The following is a 27,735-nucleotide window of genomic DNA, read 5'->3' on the forward strand; positions in this document are numbered from 1 at the left end:
TAAAGATTTAGTTTACACAATTTATATATTAATTGAGTAGGAAAATGTATACAAAGAATCTTGTATAATTATTATTTTATTTTTTATTTTATTTTTTTTTTATAGTTCAACATGTGACCTCTTTTGTATATTTACTCATTTATACAAATAGTCATTAAATAATTAAAGCATCGTTAATTATAAAAGATTTTGTAAATAACGTACTATTATAAAAATTTTAAAAAAAATATGATGGTAACAAACAAAATTGTTTTACGAAAGAAAATATTCATATAATTAAAAAAAATTTTTTAAATACACTTAACAAATGAAGGAATGTTCTTAAACAAAGCAAAAAAATAATTGTTTTACCTCAAAAGGTACTTAATTATTATTTATTCTAAAATAATGAAGGTAAATTATTAAAATCATTTACATTTGTAAGTATATTTAAATTATTCAACAGGTTACGCAGAAGATTTTTTCCATAGAGCATCAACACAATTCAATTTATTTAATAATTCACTTGAATCATTATTATTTTTTTTTTTTTTTATATCATCTGGTTTCTTTAACCAGGAAATCATAATTTATCATCTGGTTTCTTTGACCAGGAATAACCTTCTGATTCATTTTTGATCAGGAAAATAAAAATTAACTTCTGGTTCTATTTTGACCAGGGAGAATTCAAAAAAAAAATTTCTGGCTTAATTAACCAGCAAAAAAAAGTAAAAAGTAAGAAGAAAATTCCTTAATGAATAAAACCTTAATTAACAGTGGACCAGGGTTTGAACCTGGGCTTTTGCAATGACGCAATGTACTTCATTTATACTATCCTATTAACCAACGTTAACATCAAAAAGAACCTCTTAAAAAAAATATCATTCCCGAAAAATCGTTGAGCTCAGGTATTACCCAGAGCAATCAGGACATATTTTATCCCAATTATATAAATAAAGTAATCCCAAATAAATTTTTGAGGCATCTGTATTACCAGACACGATTCAGGAAAATCACTATCCCAAATAATTTTTTTTTTTTTTTTTTTGTAATAATTCAAATAAACACTAAATTATCAGATACACCATTAGGGAAAAGGAAACAAAACCAATCAAATAAGCCTGCCAAATCTTATATCAAAACATTGATTCACAGATAATTGAGAAATAATAATAAAAAATTGCAAAAAAAAAAAAGCAAAAAAAAAAAAAAACTAAGAAAAATTGACCAAAAGAAGAGTTTAGCCAGTAGATAGTAGAACCAAAATAACCTAAACATGAAATTTTTTTTTAATTCGTAAAATACACAAAGCCACGTATAAATACAATTATGGTAAGTATTTTTATTTATAATTATTTTATTTTATTTCTTTTTTTTATCTAAAAAAAACAAATTTACGTTGAGATAGGAAAACAATTTGAAAAAAAAACTTTGAACCATTCCAATGAAAGATCCAAATGATGGGTAAAGTAGCAATTTTGAAAACTTACTGAAGACGTCTTTTCAGTTTTGTATGGCCAGCATACAACAAAATTTATAAAAATTGGGACTCAGTCCATCAATATGGAAACTTTGATTAATTTAGTTCAAAATTAAATATATTTAATGTAGAATAATAGAACAAAATACATAACTTATTAGATTGTGCAAAAAAAGATTATAGCCAAAGCACCTTGTTTTGTAAAATTAGCACTATTAAATAATATACATTACAGTTGATAGGAGCTAAAATATATTTTTTTTTTTTATGTATACCTATTTTTTTTTTTTAGGTTAAACATAAATACAAAATAAATCACTTTTGTAATATTATATTAATATGCCTATTTAAATAGTTAGATACACAGTTAGATATAGTTCAATAAACACTTTGAGAATATTTTATGACATTCTTATAAATATATATATCAATTTTATCACTACCAAATCAAATAGCAAAACACATAGAGAAAAATTCAAATAAGAACAAACGTATTGTTTCATTTAATTCATTACACCATAATAAAACCTAGGACCTCACAACAAAAATATACGGCACCATTTGTAAGAGTTAAATAAAAATATTTATATTGGTGCGTATAAAGTAAAGTAAAGTTATTTGTGTAATTGTAATTAATAGATTGGAATATTTGGTATATGTACTAGTAATTGGATATAGTCATGATTAAAAAATTAGTTAAATGATTGAAACGTCGTGATAAATATAATTAAGGCCGAAATATATGAAAGGGTAATTAAATTGAATTAAGGGGGGAATGTGATCGTTAAGGAAAGTGGTAATACAATGCTAATGTGGGATAACAATAACCCAATAGGTCCAAAGGGTCACAAAGTGTGAGGTTTGAACAAATTGGATAATTTGGTATCACCGAATTTAGAATAAGGGTGAAACTAAAAATAATTAAAGACAAAAAGATAAAGAAACAAGGTCATGCTATATCCAGATATAAGTATTTAAGATAAATGGAGTAAATTGATGTTTCCAATATTATCAAGAATACAATGCCCAAAACAATAATAAAAGGGTACTCACCATACACACATAGGAGAATATGATAAATCATGAAAATAGAGGCAAATAAATTCTCCAGCACAAGATTAAATTATTAGCATATCATTTTATTTAGTAACATACATCTTTCACCACATCTACCAACACAAGAAAGACATTTTATTGAAATGGGTGACGGGAGAATTAAAACACAGAAGGCGTCATAGATAAAAATAAAATATAAAAGAACGAGTAATTTAAAGGTTAATATAAATATGGAAAGAAAGCTTAAATTCAAGATGGGTTTTTTTTTTAATATGTTAAAAAAAATTAAAAGTATAAAAATGTTGATTTTAAATTTTACAGAAATTTATTACAGCTATGGATTTAATTTAAAAATAAAAGTTAAGAAAAAATGTAAAAAGAAATCCCTCGATACGGACCGAAGTCCGCATCTCGAAAAAAAAGAACATGCAAGGAAGAAGCCAACAGAGAATCAGCTCCAAGTCACTTAAAAATTCCTTAACTGGGGTAGACCGGAAAAACTACGACCAATTAAATTTAAAGAGGCGGAGATTTTGAAATTTAAAGTAAAGAGATTGGTTAGTTAGCCCCCCTAAAATTAAAGGAAGAAAAAGAAAGGCGTGAGTAGAGGGGTTGGTTGACTTTCCCCACAGGAAGTGCGATGACCGCAACGACCGTGAGAAAGGTCAACAAGAAAGTTAAAAATAAAATTGCCAAATTGAAAAAAAGAATAACGTTTACAGAAAAATTAAAGGTTAAGTAAAATTAGAAATTAAAATTGTCACATTACATTAAGTGTAAATGTGACAGTGAACATGGTTAATAGTGAACTCCCGGATATAGTGAACGAAATGTTTGCTCCCGTGCCTTACTATACACATATAATATTATCTTTTGTGAATACGTATAGTGAACCAAAAAAAGAGAGCAAAATTGGATACTATGAACTTTTTTTCTGTCTTCGACTGAAATTTTTTCTTTATTTTATGGTAATTTTGAAATTTTTTACATAAAATACATATACCGATTTTTAAAACCATCTATGGAGTGGAATGAAGTCATAAGCATTTTTTCTTGTTTGCTTCTTCTATCTGAGTTTCCCATCCCTAAATAAAGGCCATCCCAAAAATTTTTGTACGCAAGACAAAAAGTAATAAAAAATAAAAGTTAACACAATTTTTGTTCTAAATATTGTTTTTTAATCATTTTTCTACTTCTTTTTATTGATCATATATTTAAATAATGTGTAATAAAAGGGCGGAAAAATTAGTTAAAATTGTTTGCAGTACGGATATGATGAACTCCCGGTTATAGTGAACCGAAATTTCGATCCCTTGAAAATTCACTATAGCGGGGTTTGACTGTATTTGCAATTAAAATGACTTTTTAAAACCGTTTGCTCTAGTAGAGAGTGTACAAAACAACTAAAAGAAGCTATAAAGTGATAAATAAACAGCCCCTCACTGTTAACAAAATATCACCATCTATGGTAAATGATTTTCACTCATAATGAACAATAAGAAAAGAATAAAATAATGCTGTTTCAAAAAGCTTAAATAATACTTGTCATCTCCTGTAGCTTCATTTACCAATAGCCTTGAAGTGGCTGTAATGGCACTGTTCGGTAGTCAGACAGTAACGGTAAGCGAACGCTTTCAGACCTCTTTTTTCAAAGATGCAAAATGAACGCAATGATGCGTTTCTCACTACAAGGTCGCTATTGCGCGGCATTGACACAAGATGCAAAAAGAAGCTTATTATTAGCTATGGATTCCTGGTTTATTTCAGAATGAGTAGCGTTTTTAATTTTGAATGCCTCTTCTATAAGCTGCTGTGTATTCTGAACGATATTCGAATACTAAATAATTTGTTCTGAGATGAAGCAGATTAATGATCATAAGGACTCTGAAAGACAGCTGAGGTTAGAAAATGAAGATGATGCTAGTGGAATTCCTTTGTTGGAAGCTAAAGATCCGGTTACAATTCTGTAAGAATTTGTTTTTTGTTATTTTGTTAAGAAGGGCAAAAACATTGCAATTATATTTACGATAAATGTATTGAATTATCAGTTATCTAAAGTATGATTGTAATGCAAATGCAGTATATTTTTGTGTATTCGCGTTTTAAATACACTTCTTTCTTTAGTAGCTTCATTAAATTTTGATCTGTTTGTATTTTGATACGTAATTAATTTTCTCTTCCTAAATTAAACTTGATTAGTTCTCGTATAAATGATTTTAACTATTTACTCATAGTTGTATACCAAGCCCAGTGGCCCAGTACACTGTAAAAAAATATTAGGTTTAAAAGACCGGCACTCAACCGGCACTCAAGGTGCTGGTATTTATTATCAGAAAATCTATTTTTACCGTAATTTTTGCAATTGCAATTACCGTAAAATCACTGAATCACTCGAATTAAACAAATAGTAATTTAAAAATAACTGTGTAATATTTAATGGTAAAATGGATTTTACTGAACATGCTCCCACAATGCCGGTATTTTATATCGTAATTTGATCGGAAATTTTTTATAGTGTAGCAGAAAAGGGTGTAAGATATATTTCAAACTTAAAATATATTGTTACGGATTTCCTTACGGTTTTTTTATTTCGAATTTTTTAATGCAGTGTTTTTACGACGCGCAATATTCCAAGAAGAATGTGCAAAAATTTCAAATGCAAGAAACCGCAATAATGCCATTATCTTGAAATTTCAGGGAATTTTCTTTTTTATAGCGATTTTCTTATTTTATTTCTTTAGTAATATTGAGTGGGACTTAGATTTGCTATAGCTCTAAGTGGGAGACTTACTTTCCCCCATTGTTTAAACATTGTTTAAAATGTAAAATTATTATTTTTTCATTTAGAATTTCGTAATTTCTGAAGATTTACATCGTTTTAAACTTGGGTGTTTCACAAACTTCATTTTATTTATCTGTCGTTTACTTAATGTTTCAAAATTTTATTTTCAATGATTTTTTTCCCATATGAGCTAAAGATAACTGAAATGAGAAATATTTTGCACTTTAATTTTACTGTTTTAAAATATTTTTACAGGTTATAAATTTCTAACTAATAATATTCCAATTGAATTTAAGTGCTTTCTTTCAGAAGTGCAGTTATTTCACTATGCATAGTTGTATTAGGCATTCTTGCCTTAAACAACTTGCGAACTTACACAGCGTAACACTGGATTCAAATATTTTACTACATGACATTCACAACACATACACAAACTTTATTTTTTGTTATTTGTTGTATATTGTGCTGCGGCTTTATTCTATTAGACTTTCTATAATATGAGTTCAATTCTCCAAAAAAAAAAAATAATAATTTGATATTCAGTATGTGATATTCAGAATTTACAACAATTTTCTTGTGACTTAAAGAAAACTTTCAATTTTATTTTATCAGTTCCTTTTAAATATCCATTTTTAAAAATTATTGAGACAAACTTTAAAAGCGTAAGTATCAATGCAAGGAACATGTGCTTTCCTATAACTTTTAAAATACCTATTTGATGGCATTATCATTATAAGTCGTGAAATTATAAATATTGATTTTACTTGTAAATAAATAGATAACGAACGCGATATTTCGTCACTTGATATCTTTTGTCATTATTTATGATCATGATATTAACGCATTTGTGAATTTCTTTAGCCAGTGATATGCGTAAACTAGAATTTTACATAGTTCTAATAAATTGGCGAACTTGGCTTATGACTTGGCCTAAAATTGATTCATTAAGCACTCAAAATAAAGTATATAAAGTATAGCCATTCCCGACAGTAATAGTAAGGAGGCATATGTATAAAAAAATCGTAAGTAACTAATAAATGTATTGAAAAAAAAATCTGCCTATGCTTTGGAGTAGGCTTTGGAACTGCGGAACGACTGGCGGTCAAAACCATAGCAATCGTTTGAATGACGTAATTTAAAATGTGTACATGTGATTTAACGTGTGTGCACGGTAGCTATAGCAACTGCTTGTCGTAAGAAATTGAAAACTCGTTATACTCTTTTTCTTCCAAGTTTAGAATGAACTCTGAGCATATCACTTCTATATTGGATTGAAATCGTTAAAACACGAACTAGAACTGATTAAAATACAACTCTATTCTTAAAAAAATCTGCCAATACCAACGCTAAAAAACTTAACAGTGTTAATCATAAACAGTTCCTACTTACTTAACAGTTTTTATTATAACAGTGTTAACAAAAAGGAACATCATACCAAAGAACAAAACAGAAAAAACATCAGTGGCGTAACTAGATCACCCATCGCTTTTTAATTTATTGTCGTTTTCAAATAAATGATCAAGTTCATCGCTTTTAATTTATTGTCGTTTTCAAATAAATGATCAAGTTCATCGCTTTTAATTTATTGTTGTTTTCAAATAAATGATCAGGTTCATCGCTTTTAATTTATTGTCGTTTTCAAATAAATGATCAAGTTCATCGCTTTTAATTTATTGTCGTTTTCAAATAAATGATCAAGTTCATCGCTTTTAATTTATTGTTGTTTTCAAATAAATGATCAGGTTCATCGCTTTTAATTTATTGTCGTTTTCAAATAAATGATCTAGTTTATCGCTTTTAACAGAAATGATCATGTAATATATTTTTTAATTAATAAAAAAAAATTTCACCTGAAAGATGTTTTTATCAACTTTCTTCTGTGAAAAAATCAGTATTTATCGATTTGAAAGTTTAATGGTTATATTTGATATATGTCGTTCGATGAGTACGCTTGGTAAGTGGTTTCTTTTAAATCGCTGAACTTTCTTCTTAATCTTTAAAATTTTTCAAATAATTGAGAGTTTATTGTGTTTACAAAGAAAGAAAGAATATGCTTAGATAAATGGACTACGCTGCTATGCTTCTATGAGCTATGATATATTAAGAAACGTGATAAAAAAAAACAACTATGTTAATGGTTATTGGTATGATGTTGGAATTTAGTATTTTTTAACGTCATAAGCAGCAATTTTATATATTGGAATTATTAAGTGTAGCATTACTGAAATACACTTCGTTTATAAAAGCAGATTTTGTTTTTTTTTGCTAGATTGTAACTACATAGAATTTTTCACTGTTTTTTAATTTTACTCATAATTCGTTCATAAGAACAGCTTTTATTTATTTTGCTATGCCGTAAATACTGAATATTGTCAAAAAAATTTGTAAAATTTTTGCTTATAATTTTTTTGTAAATTCTTTAAGAACACATTCCATTTCATTTTAAAGAAAACTTTTTAGCCACTTTTTTTAAACGATTTTCCCATTATCAGCGGGATGAAATGCTTAATAAACAAAATATACAAGAAAAGTTTGCCGAAATATTACTACATATAATTGCTGCATAGACAAACAAAAACGCGCTTTTCAGTGAGCACAATATTATCATTTATGGAATCATCTTAGTTCAAACCCAGAATAAAAGGAAGCATGCATTAAAAAACTATAGCTTTTAATTTAATGAATGGCTTCTTACTGACTTCATTATTACATTAATACATTATCATTTTATTATTACATTATCATTACATTATTACATTAGATATAAGTTATTGGCATAATTGTTTAGTCCAATGACACAAAATCCTGAAATCATATGCGTCGCCTCTCTCAAATGGTCTAATTATTATTAAATAGTATTATAAAATAAACTAACTTGACTTGAAAACCAAAGAAAACAGACAAAAAAAAAAGAATCTTATAATAGGTAGACCCTTTGAAGTAAGAAAATATATAGCTTTTTAACAGAAAGCTGAAAAAATAATGACAAAATTTAGGTCCAAAAGAAAAAAAAAAACAAATTATTTTCACTAATGGCATTCAGACAATTTAACCTTCAAACTTGATGACGTAACATTCATTTTTCTTAAAAAAATGTACTATACTGTAATAACATTTCCTTTTTTAGACAAATTTAAACAATAGCATTTTATTTTCCCTAGACATAAAGTTAAAATTGTTTTATGTTCATTTATAATTTATAAAATAATACTTTAATTGATACAAGTATTTTCCGGTAAAGTACATTTATATTTATAATGATGGATGTTAGTTGAACTGTTTCGAAAATGGTTTCAATGTTATGAATGAACTAACCTAAAGTTGCATAATTGTCACTTTTCAAGGTCCCCATGAATAAACATGCTATTGCAATAAATCAACCTTTCATATTTTCCCGTTTTCATTGCTTCTATTTTTAGTCGATTGTACAATCTTTTTCTTTTGTTCTACTAATCGTCAATGTAAGTTTCAGGTTTCTAATCCTAACTCAAATATTTCTTACTATTAATTTTATCATCTGTCCTTACTTAATGAATTTATAGTTATTATTGATTTTCAAAAGAAATGTATTTTGCTTAAAATGTTTAATAGAATGAAGCTGATAGCGAGCTACTAATAAGGTTTAAGCCTTAATAATTAAAAAAAAACATCTTTCCGTACGTGTAATTTTTTTCACTTGATTTTAATTTTAAATTTTACGCCTTTTTTCACACTGCGAAAAAATATGGTCAAAGCTATCAGTATATGGTAAAATCTATGGGAAATTCTGCCTTTATGGGAACACCAAAAAGCTCGGTAATTTTCACCGAAGCGCTTTGGTAAGGATTTTTGGTAAAATGAACAACAAAATATGATTTTATAATACGTGATAAAATTTGGTACGCAATGTAAAGTTTGGTAAATTCATCATGATACCTAAGAGAATGGCGCAAAAACCATTTATTCGATAAAAGTTACTTTCTTGTTTTCTATTTTTACTATTATTTCTGGTAAAACTAAAAAATTACGAATTGACTGGTCCAAACTTCGTATAGTTTGGTTTTATTAGCCAGAATTCTGATATTTTTTTAAATTTATTATTTATTTTAATTTTCAGAAATGTTATTACCATACAGTATGATAATTTTATTGGAATTTTTTTCCAACATGCAATAAGTTTTTAAATCTATATTAAAATTGATGCGTGTTATTGCTGAGAAAATGTAGAAATTCGACATTTACTCTTAATAAAGTATCAAAATTAAAAGAGAAAGCATTAAAAACTCTCAAAGATGGGAGCGGAAAGTACCGTACCGTACACAGATTCCGTTTCAAACAATTTTCCATCTTACGCGAACGCATATTTTTATTAAATATAAAAAAATTATCGTTACCCCAAAACAATCTTACGAAACAAAGAACTCTAATAGATACTTAGAACCATTTTATAACTAAATTAACTGTTTTACTGAAATTAATAGAATCTGAAATACTTTTAATAGTTGTCTCAATCCTGACTTTGCAGTTTTCAGCAGAGAATAATAAGTTAGTTTAAACGAAGAAGTCCTTACTCAATATTTGATTTTGTGCTCTATTTGCAACAAATTTTTTGCATACTGAACATCTACTTTAAGTGCTAATTTTTATATTCCTTTTAAAAAAATAATAATAAAAAAACCATGGTACTCATCTTTAAAGAACTTTCATTAAATTTTATGTCATCAATGCCCTTTTCTTTCAAGTTTAAAATATCATTGTTAAATGTCCGGGTATTTTCCTTTACTTAAACACTATGTTATGAAAAATGCATGAATGAAGTAAGGAAATAATGAAAACATTTCATTGATGAGAGCAAATTTCGTGGTATATCCCACATAAATAGATATCCATCCGTGTAATTATGCGTTACCCTTAAAAAAACTTAAGGAATAATTTTCTCAAAAGAATTTCCATAGTTTCAAAAGAATTCCTTTATTACACTTTTTAGCAATTATTTTTTATATTTTATGGAAATTGAAATTTCCTTGAAAAATTTTACTTGAAAATGTTAGGAAAAAACCCTGGAATTGCGTAGAAGCTTCTAAGACAGCAACTTAAAAAGGTTTAGCTTTGGAAACATTTTTATATTTTTAGGAAATTCTAATTTGGTTAAAATATTCTTTACAAAAAAATCTTAGGAGGAAAACTTTGGAACTGCGTTACTGCCTTAGACAAATTTTAACTTTTCTTTCTTTCTTCTTTTTTTTGTATGCCGTTTAATTTTAAATTGTGCGTTTCGCTGATTCTGGCTTTAACAAACTAAATGATTACTTTTTCTCTACAGAATTTGCTGTAACTAAAAAAAATTAGCTTTGGAAACATTTTTATATTTTAAGGAAATTTAAATTTCGTTGAAATATTCTTCTAAAAAAATCTTAGGAAGTAAATTTTGGAACTGCGTTTCTGCCTTAGACAAATCTTCCCCTTTTTTTGCCCGTTTAACTTTTAAATTACGCGTTACGCAAATTCTACTTTTAACAAACTAAATTATACTTTTTTACTACAGAATTTGCAGTAACTTAAAGTTTTGTTTTGGACAAACATTTTTTTATATTTTATTCTTTTTATATATTTTTCCCTGCTTTAGAAAATTTTTCTATTTTTTTCCCTTTGAAATTACGCGTTTACGTGTTACGCAGATTCTACACTTAAGAAACTAACTGAATAGGTTCAACTATAAAATTTGCAGCAAATTAAAAAAAAAAAGAATTCGCTTTGGAATAATTTTTTATATTTTCACGAAATCGAGATTTTAAGATATCAGAGGCATTTTTATAAAAAATATATTTTAAATAAGCTATGTATTCTTGTAAATTTTATTTGTACCCTAAATTATTTCATTCTAATGTTTGTTAAAAGTGTAGATAATTCTTAAAGAATGTAATGTTTGCCGAAATTTTATCAAGAAAAGAGATGTTTTGAAAATGGCATCGGTTTCCATGGTAACCAGAAAATTAAAATCTTTGAAAGAAGAAAAACATCCAATTTGTGGACTGTATTTGCAATTTATTCAGTAAGATACTATTTCTTTAGACAATATCGGGAATTAAATAAGTAGTATATTAAAATATCGAAAAAATAATTAATTTACTAATATCGGGAAATTGTAATTTATTAACCCTAAGATGCAGATGGTATGCAGGTGTCGCTTTTATATATATTCCTTTTTTCCAACTCCCTAATTATAAGAAAAATATATTCTGGCACCTTTAAATTATAAAAAAAGCAGTATAACAGCTACTAAAAAATCTGTTAGATTATCTGAATTATATTTGTGCTAAAACATAAAAGTTTAAAAATTTTTTTCTCATTCGTATTCAAAATTTTTTGAACTGCTGATTTTCTAAGTTAAGGAAATTTTAATGATCAATAACTGATTTTCTTAGATCTAAATGATCGCAAATAAGTGCAAATTAGAAAAATTATTGATTGGATGTGTGCCGTATGTGAAAATTTTGCTTTCAACGCAGAAAAAGAAACACCAGTGTTCTACGCTGTATTTAAAAACCATAAATTATTGAAATGCTAAATATAATTTTATTCACTTATTTTGACCTAAATTAATACAAAATAATGAAAAAAAAGAGTAAAAAATATGTTTAATAAAAATTCTGCGTCTAAGAGTTAAGGTCAAATTGTTAATATCCAGAAGTTAATTAAATGTTTTTATAATATCGGTGAATTCTCTCTTTCAATTTATTTTTTGTGGAAGATAACCTTCTTTTATTTACTTGGGAGCAATAAAAAGATTCTCTCTATTCATGACTGATAAAATTTCACAATCGCTAAGAGAAGAACCTTATGCTTCTTTTAATGTAAAAACCTTCCTTCATGGGTAAACTATCTTTATTAATTTTAAGGCATCCGACTAGGTATCCGGCAATTTTTTTTTCTAAACCAACCTTAATTAAAATTTTAATTTTATTGTTGGCAAGCAGGGATCCTAAAATTATAAACATAAAGTCAATTCTAAAGATTTATAAAATATTTTTTTTAAAAAAATAAAGCGAATTTGTACTTAAGAGTTAAATATTTTTCTTGTCAAGCTGAGAGCTCTGTAATAAATATCTAAGTAATTATTTTTTCTAGATAAAAAATATGGGTTTCTTGCGTTTTGAACTGAAATTTTTGAAGAATTTTGAATTTTTACATTTTTTTAAATGAAATAAAGAAGAAAAGTTTGTAGTTTTGTTTCAGTAATTTCTTATTTCATTTTGAAAATTTAAAGAGCAAAAATACTGACTGCAAATTAGTGTGATGATATTATTATTGAAATAAGTTTCTATTATTACAAAACAGTGCTTTATTATATTTTTTTACCAGTTTCTAAAGCATAACGCTTCTAAATGTATTGTAAAAAATTAATAAACATTTTAGATACTTTTTGCTTTTAATTTTAAGTATACTTTAAATTGCACATAATTTCAAGAGAAATTTTGGAAATTTTGATTCGGACTCCTTACACATATTTTACACATATCCAAAATTGTATTTTTTTAACTCTCTCATTGTTTTTTCATGCTTTAAATTTCGCCAAATGCTGTATAGTTTAACATGCCATCTACAGGATATTACGAGAACATCCTGTTGATATGTATGCGCGGATATGAGTTCCTATTCTCATTGTTTATGTCAATATAATTTTTAAGTAACAATTTATAGTTGTTAAAAGTTATAGAGTTTAGATGTTACAAATTAACTTTGGATTAACACTACCTTTAATTGAACTTAGATGTGGCGCCATCGTGACCGCAAAAGGAAGATGTAAGTCTCTTTATTAAAAAAAATTGGACACATTTTGTTACAGTATATCAGTTAATTTAAATTTATGAAAACTAATATTTTATTTACTTGAATTACACATTTTATTAGGTTTCTTAACTAGCGTACTCAAATAGTGTGCAAAAGGAAAACATCGTTTTAGTACTTTTTAAAGACTCTGAAATCTATATTAATATCGGAAAATATTATAAAGCTTGTATAAACCGTCAAACAAATTATATAGAATATGAAACTTTCTGATAAAATAAAGATTAGAATAAGTGAAATCACATTTGAATAAACGTTTTTTTAATTGAAAATGACTATTAATGAAGAAATAGCAAGAGAATAGTTACATTGCAATTAAGGGTTTATATGGGGAGGTTTAAAGTGTTTTTAAATTGCATAAAACTTATGTTTGAATTTATAATTTTAGTTACTTTAAGAGCTATAGTCTACCGCTTGAATTATTTATACCGATCTATAACGAGTACGCTGCAGTAGTTATGTCCCTAATAATAAAAATGTTGCTATACTCATTTTTCCTTTAAATAGTTGATGAAATAAAATATATTTTGCTAATTTTTTTTATTTAAATATGACGGATATAAAACTCCGGTAAAATTACTGTACTATAAGGTAATGACACATTTTTGGTGAACAAAACATATAATTCTGGTGATAAAGCCCAAATTATATGGTGTTTAAACCATTCATTTGATAATTTTTCTGCTCATATGTTGTAAGTTTACCAGAAGTTCTGGTTTTCAAAATTAAAGATTTTATTACAGCACATATTGTAAAAAATACAAAGCTGACATGCAAATTTAACCGAATAAATGGTTTTTATGCCATGTTCTAAAGTATCATGGTAAATCGTTAAAATTTTGCCAGATATTTTGAAATCATATTTTATACTTAATTTTACCAAACTCATTATCAAAGCGTTTCGGTTAAAATTATCGTGCTTTTTGGTATTTATTGAGCCATAAACAAGGTAATTTTTCTTAGTGTTATTAACCTGTGATCTTTTCTACTTTTTATAACTATTCGGAAAAAAGAAGCATTTTATAGAAATTTAGCCTTTTCTCTCTTCATCAACCAAATTATACAGAAAAGTTATTGTAACTTTTTCCCCTTATCTTAGTGTTTGCGTAACTTTGTTATATCTACCTGACGAAAATGATAACAAAAAATCGATAAAACGTTGCCTGGTTCTCATCGATTATCTTTATTAATCAAAGTTTTACTTGACGTATAAAACAAATCGCTACAATAACCTCACGTGAGTAGAGTGTGGAATGGACTCTAGATAAATAGTAAGAAAATTCAATTGTAAAAAAAGAAAGAAATCTTTTGTTTGTACTGATAAAAAAGAAGGGGTAACTACAAGTAATAAAGTTCCTTATTTGGCTTAAAGCTTATCACTCTTTAGACCTCAGTCAGTCAGTAAATTTAGTGAGGCTGTTGCACAAGGTTTTGGTAATGAGGAATTTCAAATATTTAAACAGGGCAAATTGTAAACATACGTAAGTGGTGTGTGCATATTTTCTGAAGGAGGGACTGTTCCTTTAAAAAAAAATTACAAGTCTCAAATGAATTAAAACCTTTTAAGAAAAATGTCGAATAAAGGTGATTATCGAAACTCGAATATAAATGGATTTCAGAATGGAAAAGATGAAAAAGTTTTTGAAGAAAGATACATAAATAAAGCTTTTGACGATAATGAATACGATGCAGGATGCAGGTTTGTTTTTTATTTTATTATGGAATTTTCATTATTAAACGATATTTGTTTAAATTTGCATTAAAGTATATAAAAACGTGTAAAATAATTAAGTTGGTTTACTTGATTTTGTTTCTTTAATTTCGCTTAATGGGTCATAATAACGAAAAAAATCACAGATTTTACAGTATGGTGTGTTAGAACGCCATTTGTCGTAAAAGTTCGAAACATGTTTAGAATAATTTTTTTTATATATTTCACGAAAAGCCTACAGTAGATAGTTTATATCTTCTAAAAATTTACTACCTATACAGGATTCATATGCACCTGGAAAGAATTAAAAAGTTGCAATTTGCAGAAGTGGAATAATAAATATTTCTATATTTTTGTGTTTGTGGCAACCAAAATAAAGTAAATATATATAGATTCAAAGGTGTCAGTTATGAAATTTTATTTTGATAGTAGAAGCTTAAATTACGAAATTTTCAGCTTCTTCTACAAAATTGATACAAGTTATTAATTTTTCTCCAGTGCGTACGAATCTTGCTACATAACCTGCGGAAAAATTGTTTTAATTTCATCAAAAGGATTGTGACCAGTACTTATCATGCTCAAAGTGATTAGCAATAATCTTGACATGCCTTTTTGTTGATTAAATTGGTTTTCTTTGGTTAAATTTAAGTACTAATTACTTTTCAAATTCGGGTACTCATTCATTTCGTTAAATATTGATTAAGTGTTCTTATATATTATATTACAACAATTGCATAATTTGTTAAAAAAATATTCTTTGTTTTCAGTGAAAAATATTTAATTTTAAGAAGAAAAAAAAAGAAAACAGTGATGAAGGAGAAGTAATTACGGGGTTGGTGTAGAGAGCGAATATGGAAAGGAATTTCATAGTTTCTAGAATCTTTGCCATAAGAAAATAAAAATCTCAGCTCGCCAACCCTCTTAATTGCCTCTCATTCACTTCTTTTAAAGTCAATATTTTCTTTTTTTGAAAATGTCATTTTGTAAATAAAATGTAGGATTGTTGTAATTTTTCCAAGAAAATTTTGTTAAAAGCATAATGCAACAAACTGCAAAAAAAGCAACAAACTGAACGATTACATGATTTTTTTTTAAAAATAGTCAATTGTACTTGCAAAGAGATATTTAAATTTGTAAATACAAGTACAGCTGACGTTTTTTCTCCTTTAAAAATTTACAATTTCTTATTAAATAATGATGATTAAAAATTCAATCCCCTCATACTAAAGGAAACATATCCTGATACATCCTGGCTTACAATTATTAAGATATACTTACTAAGCACTTTAAAGATCGCACTTTTTAGTTTGCGTTACAACTAATTTAATTATTAACCGTGCTTCCTTAAAATAGAAATTCTTCAAACATACATTTAGACTGATATGCGTGTGATATATGGTTGAAAGCTTCTTAGTTATGAACATACAATGTTAGAATTTTCATTCTAAAATTACGGTAAAATAACCGGTAGCAGTTTATCCATTCAATTAGCTATAAAGTTTACGGTGGAGAGCAATTTTTACCTTCACGGTTTTGAAACTGTTTGCAACTAGCATGGTTTTAGAAATATCGATATACTGGAGAAAGGAAATACTAGATTGTTATATATTATGCAGATTTATGCTGTTATCAATGCGTCGTGAATGAGAGTATCATATTTTAGTTGTCCAGGGTTACAAATTAGGGAGTGCAGGACACTGGAAACTTCGTGTGCTGAAGGAAATGCAGGGTATATTGTGGTGTCAACGTTTGAACTCGAACCCCCGTTCTGTCGGTCATGAGTTTGACAGATTAGCTTTCTCGGCTATAATATAAACCTTGGTTCTATGTTACTTCATTAAGTAGGCCTCGTTTGTGCTATGAAATTCTGGTTGTTTAATCGAATTAGATGAAAGCTGTTAGTAAACGGTTTTTCCCTCCATTAACAGTTTGAATACCACCTTATTTTTGATTATTTGAGTGTTTTGTTTGAATATGGGAAAATAACACTTAAAAAATTACTATTTTACCACTTTTTCTCGAGAAATTTCTGACATTGTAAAGCTATACCAGGATTCTATTATTTTAAAATTAGAAGAAAAAGCAGCTGTTCTAAAGATTTTCGCTGCATTTTTTATAACAGTGTTTCTCAATTTTATTCATCTATTGAACCCTACCTGATGAACTTGATTTTGGCGGAACCTCTGAGACTTAATGAATAAATTTTGTTCGCAAATGTTAACATATTAATTAAAAAAAGACTATTAATTATCCAAAAAATACTTAGTATCTGAAATTTCGTTAATTATTTTAAAAATAGCTAATAAATAAATTTAATCCAATAAATTTTTTATCATCGTATTATTTCATCAATTCCAGTCTTGGAATTCTATTTTATATTAAATAATTGAATTTATAGTTTGAGGCCCACATCTATTCTAGTTCCTGATTTAATTTAGTGAATGCATAAAATGAATATGAATGGCAAATTGTAGTTTTCATTGATAGAAAACCGAAAAAGAACGAAAATAGACGTTGAAAATGTTTACCAGAAAAACACTGTTTTTCATTGTTGAATTTAGTAAATTTTAATTGAGGTAAAACACTAAAGTAGTTTTTCAGAAAGGAAAGAGTTTAGCTGTCAGTAGGACTGGAAATGTCTATTTCTTAAGGACTTTACCCACCCTAGGCTATCTTGCCACGATTGATGATGGTATCGATTATTCATTCAAATTCTTTTTTATCCGTGTTTGTCGTCTTTTTCAAGCCTTTTAACAAAATAATTAAAAAAGTAACGTAAATATTAATACAAATGATAGATAATAAACGAGATAATATTCAATAAAAGGTTTTGAAAATCTTAATTGATAAAAAATTGCAATTTTCGGATCCCCTTGTGGCTGTTCCATGGAACCCTTTTTGAAACCTCTGCCCTATAACACTTAGTCCTATAAAATGTTTGTTTTAAAATTGCAGCGAAAAAAAAATCGAATTTTATGCTACCTTATGACGAGGATTACAATTTAATGGATTCAGGAAATTATTGGCTGACGAATCTTAAATCAGCCTATAGAAACTATCATCGCTAAACTAACACAAGCAAAAATAATCTGTATTAAATATTATATTCTTATACTTTAAATTACATGGTCATAGTTTATTATATTTTAGATTGAATAAAGAGGCAAAAAATATGCCATGAAGAGTTCTGAAACAAATATTCAAACAACTAATCTGAAACAAAAAAGTTGCAACGCAACTATGTCTCATAATTCTAAAAGTTTGTGTATCTAATACAAACATATTAAACAGAATTATTTTTTTTGTATTAGAGACCTTTTTTAATTTTTTTTAAGCTGTAGTGAAGGTGTTACATATTTAATAAGCAATAAATGTGATCAATGAATTCTTTATTGATCATGATTCAAAGCGGAACTTCTCGCTGCGTTAATAAATGTGATGTTTCCCAGACAATATTTTAATTTTATTATGTTTGAAGGTTATTTCATGACAAGTAAATAGAACGTAATCGTAATGAATTGAAATATTTCAAACCTTATATCTTATGAATTAAATACGTTCCCTTTTGACTAATGTACTTAATATCTTAATTTAAGAAAAATTATGGGTTTATTTACTGAAAAGTAAGTCTTTTTTATACCTTCAAAACTTCTATTTCAGATCATTATACTTAATTCATGTTAAAATGTATAGTTTAAAAAACACTATTCCATATTTATTTTTTAAGATACGTAAAATATTTATTTCAATTTATTATTTATGCTGTCCTAGAAACGTACCTAACCGAAATTATCTTACAATAAATTCTTTGTTTGACTAATTACAAGTATGTTACATAGGAAAACATGAAAACGAATTCTTATAATATCACAAGGGAAAAAGAAGTTTTGTTGAAAAAATTATAAAATTATATCCCCACGAAGCTAAATTCAATAACAAATAATAAATCTAAACTGTTAAAAACCTAAACCTAAACAGTTATAACGGAAGCCAGTGTGGAACTATTAGATTGAGTTATAATATGCCGCAGTTAACCTGATTTTTTATGTTGATTGTAATGAATTAAAATACACTGAAACCGTATATCTTATGAATCAAATAGGTTCTTTTTTAACTCACATACTTAATATAGATAAAAATATTTAGTTTTAAAAACTGTTCCATATTTATTCTTTTAAGACATATGTAAAATATATATATATATATATATATATATATTCAGATCATCATACTGAACATTTTTCGAAATATATATTTTAAGAAACTTTTCCATATTTATCATTTTAAAACATTTAAAATCTGTATTTCAAATAATTATTTGTGCTCTAAGAAAGTTCCAAAGCGAAACCATCGTATAATCTATTTTTTGATAGACTGATTGTAGTTTTACAAATCAATGACTAATGATAAATTGGAAAAGGTGTTAAACACAACGTACTTAACCGAAATCATCAAATAATAAATTTTTTGTTTGTCTTATTATAAATATGATATACAGGAAAACGTGTTAAAATCAATTCTTATAATATCACAAGGAAAGAAAATAATATATTTGTATTTATTTTATAGTATATCTATCTACCTTGCCTTCTTTTTCTGGTAAAAAATATTTTGTAGTTATTTGCCTTCTTTTTTTTGATTTTCGTCTAGATCTTCCTGATTTAAATGTGTGTTCTGAACATCCCATTTTCTGCGAATGCATATGCGCATTAAGGAAGTCTTAACGTCAAATTTTGATTAAATGATATTGTGAAGGAATTGATATTGGATAATTTTTAATGAAAAACATCATTATTAAAATTTTCTATAAATTGATTTCAAATTACCTGATATTGTGCAGTGCTCTTATAATGAAATTATACTAAACACTATGAACAAAGTATTTCTGAAGTTAAAAATTGTATATTTTATTATCATTTTCCTACAATATTTAACTTAGATAGATTGAATTATACTTATATTTTTTCACTTCGGTGTTTGCTCATTTTAAATTTAATCTTTAAACGTAAACTATAGCTGCAAAATAAATAAGAAGAAAAAAAATTTATTCGATCGTGTTAGTTTTGTAAGAAATATATTTTAAAAATATTTGTGGTATCTAGTGAAAATAGGATTTAATTTAATTTTTTTGATAACTCCATTTGAAAAAGAAAATGATTGTCTTTTCTTTTCAGTACAGAACACATCAAAAAGCATTTTTAAGGTCAAAAATTTATTTCTTTTGCTGTAATTGAAAAAAATAACTCTTTCCCTAGTAAATAAGAATTTTTAAGAAAAGCTTTCTTTACGAAGCACTTAATAAACAGCAGTCAATTTTATCCGCGATTAAGGGAAAGGGTATTAAAAAAAAATTTACACCGAGAAAATAAGTATAAAGTAAACCACTAGAATGTGGTAAAATTTATCGTGTTTCTTGCTTTATGGGAACACCAAAAAGCTAGTTAATTTTACAGAAACGATTTGGTAAGAAGTTTTGTAAAATTAACAATATATTGTTTTATCATCTGTGATAAAATTTGGTTCATGTAAAATTTGGTAATTTTATCATGCTGCCTCAGAGCATGCATAAAAACTATTTTTTTATTGAATTTACTTTTCAGTTTTGTATTTTTTTTCCTAAGCGTTTGTTAATACGAACTATAATTTTTAAATTCATAATTCCAGTGCACCGTTACCCTATGAACCAAAAATTACAAAATTAAGGATCTAAATACCGTATATTTTGGTTGTATTAACCAGAAATACTCCTCAAAATTGTTATTATTATATTATTTATGCTGGTTATTTTACCAGATCTTATTTTCTCCGCGTACCTTTTCTAAATTTTTTATTTTCACAGCGCTTTATTTCAAAGTTTTTTCTTCAAAGTAGCTGATTCTGGCATATATTTAGGATCATTAAATTTATATTCAAATTTTTACGAGCTATGATTTTATTTTATTTTTATTATTTATTTGCATATGTGTACTGTACCAAAGAATATCCTGAAGTTCTTTGCTAAATGTTTTAATTTTTTCTTCTGATTTTAACTGTAATATTATTTTAACTGCTTCTAATATTCTTCCCGAAAAGTGCCAATTTATACTTTCGAGAACAATTCGAAAATTCATAATAAATTCATAATTTTTTCCTTGTGATGAAACATGGAAAGTCATAATGCTTATAATTACAATAACTGTTTTTTAGATATGCTGCGCAGAGTATAGTGTTATATTAAAAAATTGAGTTATATTTTGTATTCAGAATCTTTGATATATATAGTTACCAATTTGGTTAAGAAAAAATAATTGTCAAAAAAATATTTCCAGGGATATAGTTGCGATATAACACCAAACATGGTTATAGTGACTTAATGTTTCTATACATAATTTAAAGATGATTTTTCAAATTTTCTTTTTCGTTTACTTAGTATTTTTGTCTGTTTTCGAATTATAATAATAACATCAAATAAATTCGATTTTTCATCGGCTTTCTTTAAAAAATTTATTGGAAATTCTTGTAATACATTTTAAGATAAAACTTAAACAAAACGAATATAGTATTTGGAAATTTGAGTGACACTAGGTCAGCTCGATTTTAATAAGTAACATTCAATATTTTGCTTCTCACTTTCACACGCAAAATTTCTTTGTTTGAAGAAAATTTAAATTAAATTACTTGAAATTTGCTACAATGTCATTTAAAACATTTTCAAGCTATAAAGTTATATTATATATTGATCGGAAGCTTAAAAACAATTAATGATGTTGTATTTTAAATGTTAAGTTTGTGATCCTATTCGTAAATTTTTACTGTTGGTAAAAAAAATCATTACTGCACTATGAGACGTCATTTGTCAAAATATTTGTTACATTTAGGAAGAGGGGCAGTAAAATATAATTTTAAATGGAGTTTTAAAAGAAAAGAAACTGGTTTATAAATGTGCAAAGAATATGAAGAATAAATTTAATAAGAAATAAAAAAAATATTGGAAAATATTTTACTGACATTTAATTAAGAGAATTCTTTTTGATTTTTTTTCAAGTTCAGGAAATTTCTTTTCTATTTGAAAAATAAGTTCACTTTTTGATTTAATCTTTCTGTTTTTGCACTTCTTAGTCTTATGTAGTAATTTTCTTGATATGTTTCCTTTGCTAATTGAATTTGCGTGTGAATTATTGTTTAAGAACTAGATTATTTTGACAGTAAGTACTGATCTTCACAAAATAAAATAAACAATCTTAAAAAGAAGCATGCGTGAAACAAAAAAATTAAACAAACATGCATCTCTATCATGCATCAGTAGTATTAACGTAACGTTTGGAAAAGTAAACACTCACTTCTCTTTACAAAACCTATCGTAACCTATTAAGAAAAACCTATCCTAAAAGTGTGCTGTGATTTTCTTTTTGAAACTATCCTAACCTAACTTTTAACCTATCTGTGCCTAATTTCGTTTCAAAAGGACATTATACTTTTACAAAAACAGAAAACTGGTAGTTCAAGTCCTTTATTGGGATTTATTTTGTCGAAATAAGTTAAGTCTTCTTATCTTAATGTATTAACAAAATAAAAATGTATATTTTCATATAAAGTGAAAATTTTTTGAGGTGGCTATAATGGTAGGCAACAGAAAAAAATATTCTTATGATAAAAAACATCCATGCAATAAAATTTTTTATGTGTTTTTGATGGGTTTATATTCCCATCAGTTTTGCGATTTACAATTACTTCGTTTACCACATTCAGTTTTCCTTTTAGGTTTTTAAAGTAACACTAAATGGCATTATTTAAATTTGATGCATAGCATTTTCTATGTAATGAAATTTATTTTAACTCTATTTTCAGTGAGAAAAAGGAGAAAGAAGAAAAACCTAAAGATGAATTTCCACCTGTAGCATTTTTTTCATTAGTAAGTGTCTTACAAATTTATAAAAAAGAAAATATGTTTTAAATGAAAATATTTGTGCTTAATTTTACTGATATATTTCCGAATTGGGATGCAAAGTTTGATTAATATATTTTGATATTTCATATGACTTCATAATTATAAAATTTTAATTATTCGTGGCATAGCTTAATTTGAGTTATAATATTTATATATAATATTTATATTTATAACATTTATATTTATAATATAAATATTTAATTTTAATCCTCAAAATACAAGTAAAACACTTTTAAGTTGACAAAGATGCCTCCCCTGAAAGTTGAAATGGAGCAAAAATTCGGTATAAATGGATTTACTATTTTTGCCGGATATTACACTTCATTCCGAAATTAAAACTTAAAAAATAAGGCACTCTTTTGAACACTCATAACCGTGGTGGTGGTGGTTCTTAAGATTTTTTAACTTAATAATATAATATAAATAGAGAGTATAGAAGAATCAAGAGATATAAAAATTGTTTCAAATTGTCTGATATAATGTTAGCGTTATATATAAATAACTATTAAAATTAATTTTCCTTCATTACTTCCTATTATATTACGCATTTTGTTTTCCTAAGTTTAAACATTTCTTTGTAGTCTAGTTCCGGGATGGGCCAACTACGGGCCTCGGGCCAACTGTGGCCCGCCGGAAGGCTTTATCCGGCCCGCGGATAGAATTTTAACTTGCCGATGCGTTGCGAATATAAACAATATAAATTATACATCCATTTTTTATTTGAAGATACAGAATGGCATTTTTCACAGATTTTCTTTATCATATGAACAACTAGAATGTTAAGATGCAAGGGAAAAACCAATTCATTGACGATATCTGGGCCCATCTCAAAGCTTTTAAACTGAAGCTTAATTTATTGCCGGACAGCTAGCGAAGAACGACTTGTCTCATTTCTCGAGGTTAAATTCAATACCCTCAGTAGATAAGGAAAAGCTTAAGAATTATGAGGATGGCTTGAAAAAACTCCCTTTTCAGTTTCAGGTATCAATATTTCAGTGCCATTCAAACAGAATTAGATATTTTTACCATGCCTTTCAACGTAAATTGTGAAACCGTGAGGTCGAATTTGCAGCTTGAACTAATTGAGTTGCAATCTAACAATCATCTCAAGCAGTTGTTTCTAAATGTGCGAAAGTTTGAGTTTTACAAATCATTACCAAAAGCTTGTTTCCCTAATTTAATAACTCATGCCAGTAAATCAGTGCTAAGTTTAATTCGTCTTATATATGTGAACAAGTGTTTTCAACTATGAACCTTAGAAAAAATAATTTCAGAAGCAGACTAAGAGACAAACATTTAGCTTCGTTCCAGAAAATAACTACATCTCACTTCGAACCTCAATACAAGGAACTTTAAAAAATGAAATCGCAATTTTATTCATTTTATTAAATATTTAAATTAAAACTTGTATATTGTTTCGTTACTTTAGAAATTTTTACATTGCGCACCAAACTCTTCTTTTTCGATTTTTGGCCCTCGACCTAAAAAGTTTGCTCATTCATGGTCTAGTTGATTATTTTTTAAATCCCAGTAATCGTTCATTTTATAATGAATAACATAAACAAAATGTTTTTACATAAAATTATAATAATTATATATTCTATAAATTAAATAATGTTTTTTATTAATTAAAAAAACAAGGATGAATGAGTTGCAATAACAGAAGCTGGTGAGCTGCGTTGTAAAAAATTCCAGATATAATTTAGGTAAAAAGTACAGGCATTTAGAATGTCAGTAGTTTTTACCGTGTAATTTTAGGCATTAAAAAAATCTGATATCCCGTAAGTTTAACAATAAAACTTATTGTAAAATCACTGAATCACTGTAATAAAATAAATATTACTGCAAATTTATGGTATAAAATTAAGTTAAAAATTCGATTTTGAATTAAAATAGATTTTACGGATGCGCTGCATTCATTGTGCCAGTACTTTTTATCGTGATATGATTCAGAATTTTCAGAGTAAGACAGCGGACTTCAACTTAATAAATTAGTTTTTCTTAACTTAATAAATTATTTTCCCTCTTGCAACCTAACTTAATAAATTAGTTTCCCTCTAGCAACTTAATAAATTAGTTTTATTCATCCATCCTGTTACCAATTTATATGAACCAATTGATAGCAAACATCTTAATACTGTTTAAAAAATAAACTCAGCTTCTTTCACTAAAAAGAAATGAAAAAACTCTCGCACGTTTTAAAATTGCGCCTGTAAGAAGCAATGAAAATTCCTTAGCGAGTAAAGTTTACCTTGATAAGCATTAATGTCTCTTGAGATAAATTAAAGATAAGTTATGTGCCTATTTTCTGGATAGTGTAGATAAACTTACCTTCTGGTGAATTGCTGATACACATTTTACTGTCTATATTTGTAGTAACTGGAGGTTGGTTTTACAAAAATGAAACACAAAATGAAACTGTCTATCAATTTTATCATTGAAAAATGCAAGATTAGTACAATATCTATAAAATATTTTTAGGAGTTTAAAATACAGTAAACACACATAAAAAATAATAATAAAAAGAAAAACGAAGCATCTTAATAACTGCAATTGGTGGGAGTTGCGTTTAAAGTTAGAGAGTTGGAATTTTTGTTTTTAATGATTGTATACAGAACAAGCGTACAATTTTACACTGTCTATTTCCTGTTTTAAACAACTCTAAACTATCAGATCTCGCTTGCCATTGCAAAAATACAAAAAACAACAACAATAAATTAAGAGATACATTAAAAAAAATTTATAATTAAAGTAATAGATAGGAAGAAGTGAGCAAACATAATAAAAATAAATTAGCTAAATTCTGTTCTATGATATAATAACATTGCCCGAATTCTTTTGTTGCCTCCTGTGATGATTTAATGATCCGATTATTGTGTATTGACATGCAATTTCATTGGCTGCAAGAAATATTTTTGTCTATGATAAAGAAGCATACTTTTTCTGGAATTATGCAATTTGAAAATAGTTTAAATAGTTATTTTTTCAAGAACGCAGTGGATAATTTGATTCCATTAATGTTCGTTTATTTTCCTTTATATCTTCGTCCCTTTCCAAGCCATTCAAAATTATTGAACACAGAATTATAAACATCCAAACAAAATTTGTTAAATATAATTTTTTAAGATTATTTATTACTTTATGTAACTTATTTAAAGAAGAAAGGAAACGGAATTATAGGAATTAAGTATTTTTACATTCTTTTAAAGTAGGTAATTTAAATAAACGAAATCTGAAGTTTGAGTTGAATCGGTCAAACTATTATTGAGTAATAAAATATCAAAAGCAAATAGATTCAAACTTAATTTTTTAATTAAAATTTCATTTATTTACAAAATAGCGTCCAGTACATTTCTATTCCAAGAAATTTCCATAATACATTAAACGATGACACTTAAAAACTTTTTATTTTAACGAACTTTATTCAATGACATTATTAGTCTATTTTTTATCGAATTGTACAAGTTTAAAAACGTTATATATAACAGGGGGTCACTTAAATATTGCAGCAAACTTCTTGGGGTGTTATAGTACATCATCAGGGGTAAAACTGAATAGATATTTTCATGTTTGCAACTGCAATTCATGTTTTCAAGTGTCGTCGTATGTGACTAAAGGCGCTTATATATTATTTTCTGTTCCTAACTTCCCCAGAAATTTGTCGCAACAATTATGCTACCCCCTGTTATATATAAGGTTTTTAAACTTGTATTTTTTGACAAAAATAAACTTAAAATATCATTTAAAGAAAAACCCGTAACTTGAAAAACTTGAAGAGAAAAACTGATTGCAAATTTGAAATCAGGGATACGAAAGTAAGATATGTTTAAAAATCTCATGCAAACAGGGAAAAAATTATTCCACGGTGTAAGTTAGGAACATTTTCTTAATAACTTTTTTGCATATTTTATTTTCATTACATTTAATCTTTAAAACAACAAAATATTTATTTGCAGTTTAAGTATTCTTCTGCCTGTGATAAATTGCTGATGATTATTGCCTGTATCATAGCCATAGCTTCTGGTTGCTCAATGCCAGGAATTATGATTATATTTGGAAAAGTCATCCAGAAAATGATAACCTACGACATGACTGTTAACAATGTTTCAGCTTCCAATATGTATGTTTAAAGTAAAACTATTTATTTTATTGTTTAATTTAAAAATTTCATTTCATACTGTTTGTGAGAATATATAATTATATCAATATAATTAATTAATATTACTTTAGATTTATAAAAAGTTTAGAGGATGTGAATATGAAGCGAAATTCAATTTATTTTTATAAAATGATTAATTTATGCTGGATTTTACTTGTTTCCCTCTAACGTAAAGACTAAAAAATACTGACACTTGAAAAAGAAATCTATGTAACAAAAATCTATTGATAGTTGTTTCATACATTGTAATAAAAATAATTTCGTGCATAGTTACAACAATTTTTGATGTGGTAGGTGAACTAAATTCCTTTTTAAGTACAGAGCTGTGGTTATCGTGCAAAAAGATACATAAATTTGATAAAATATTAATTACTAGAAATAATTGTTTGGATAATATATTTCAAAAAATGTGCTGGCTTTTTAAGCAAAGTGTTTTTGCAATGAAGCCACAAATTGATCCTAATGATCATCGAACTACTGCGTTTTCAGTAAATTAGGGTTCGCCAAGTGGGTCCACTTTGAAAAACCAGCCCGGGTTTTATTGGGTGGGCCCACCTTGAAAAAACCTACTTGGTTTTTTTTTTCGCTAAGTGTTTTTTTTAAAAATTTGGTTGAAAAAGAAGTATCGGGTTGTTCGGAAAGTAATTTCGTTTTTCCGACAGAGGATTTAATTGTATTTTTTCAAACCCAATTTCACATTTAAGCCGCATTTTCAATCTATATTTTGGGAACTGATATATCAAGTCTTGTGTGTGAAGAAGTTCAATTGCAGTAGGTTTTGGTTGGTGTCCTTTTAAATATGGAGAGCAGCAAG

General features: G+C 26.8%; 1 protein-coding gene across 5 annotated transcripts in view; it reads left to right on the forward strand.

Annotated features, from left to right (window-relative positions):
- Positions 1-27,735, forward strand: part of LOC107453350 (ATP-dependent translocase ABCB1) — a 71,728-nt gene that overhangs the window by 8,445 nt on the left and 35,548 nt on the right. For 2 of the 5 annotated variants that reach the window (XR_011636155.2, XM_071177577.2), the window contains exons 2-3: positions 22,663-22,726; positions 26,719-26,882. Coding sequence is in view for 4 of the 5 variants with exons in the window: in XM_071177577.2 (XP_071033678.2) it covers positions 22,663-22,726; positions 26,719-26,882 (228 nt within the window). In the remaining variant the exon portion in view is untranslated. Of the gene's footprint in view, positions 1-4,124; positions 4,482-12,966; positions 13,080-14,353; positions 14,824-22,662; positions 22,727-26,718; positions 26,883-27,735 lie in introns of those variants that run through there. The other 3 variants (XM_071177579.2, XM_071177580.2, XM_071177578.2) reach the window with 3 other exon arrangements.

The sequence above is a fragment of the Parasteatoda tepidariorum genome, chromosome 2, assembly GCF_982258835.1.
Source record: "Parasteatoda tepidariorum strain Cologne lab strain chromosome 2, Ptep-v5.0, whole genome shotgun sequence".
NCBI classification, from domain to species: Eukaryota; Metazoa; Arthropoda; class Arachnida; order Araneae; family Theridiidae; genus Parasteatoda; species Parasteatoda tepidariorum.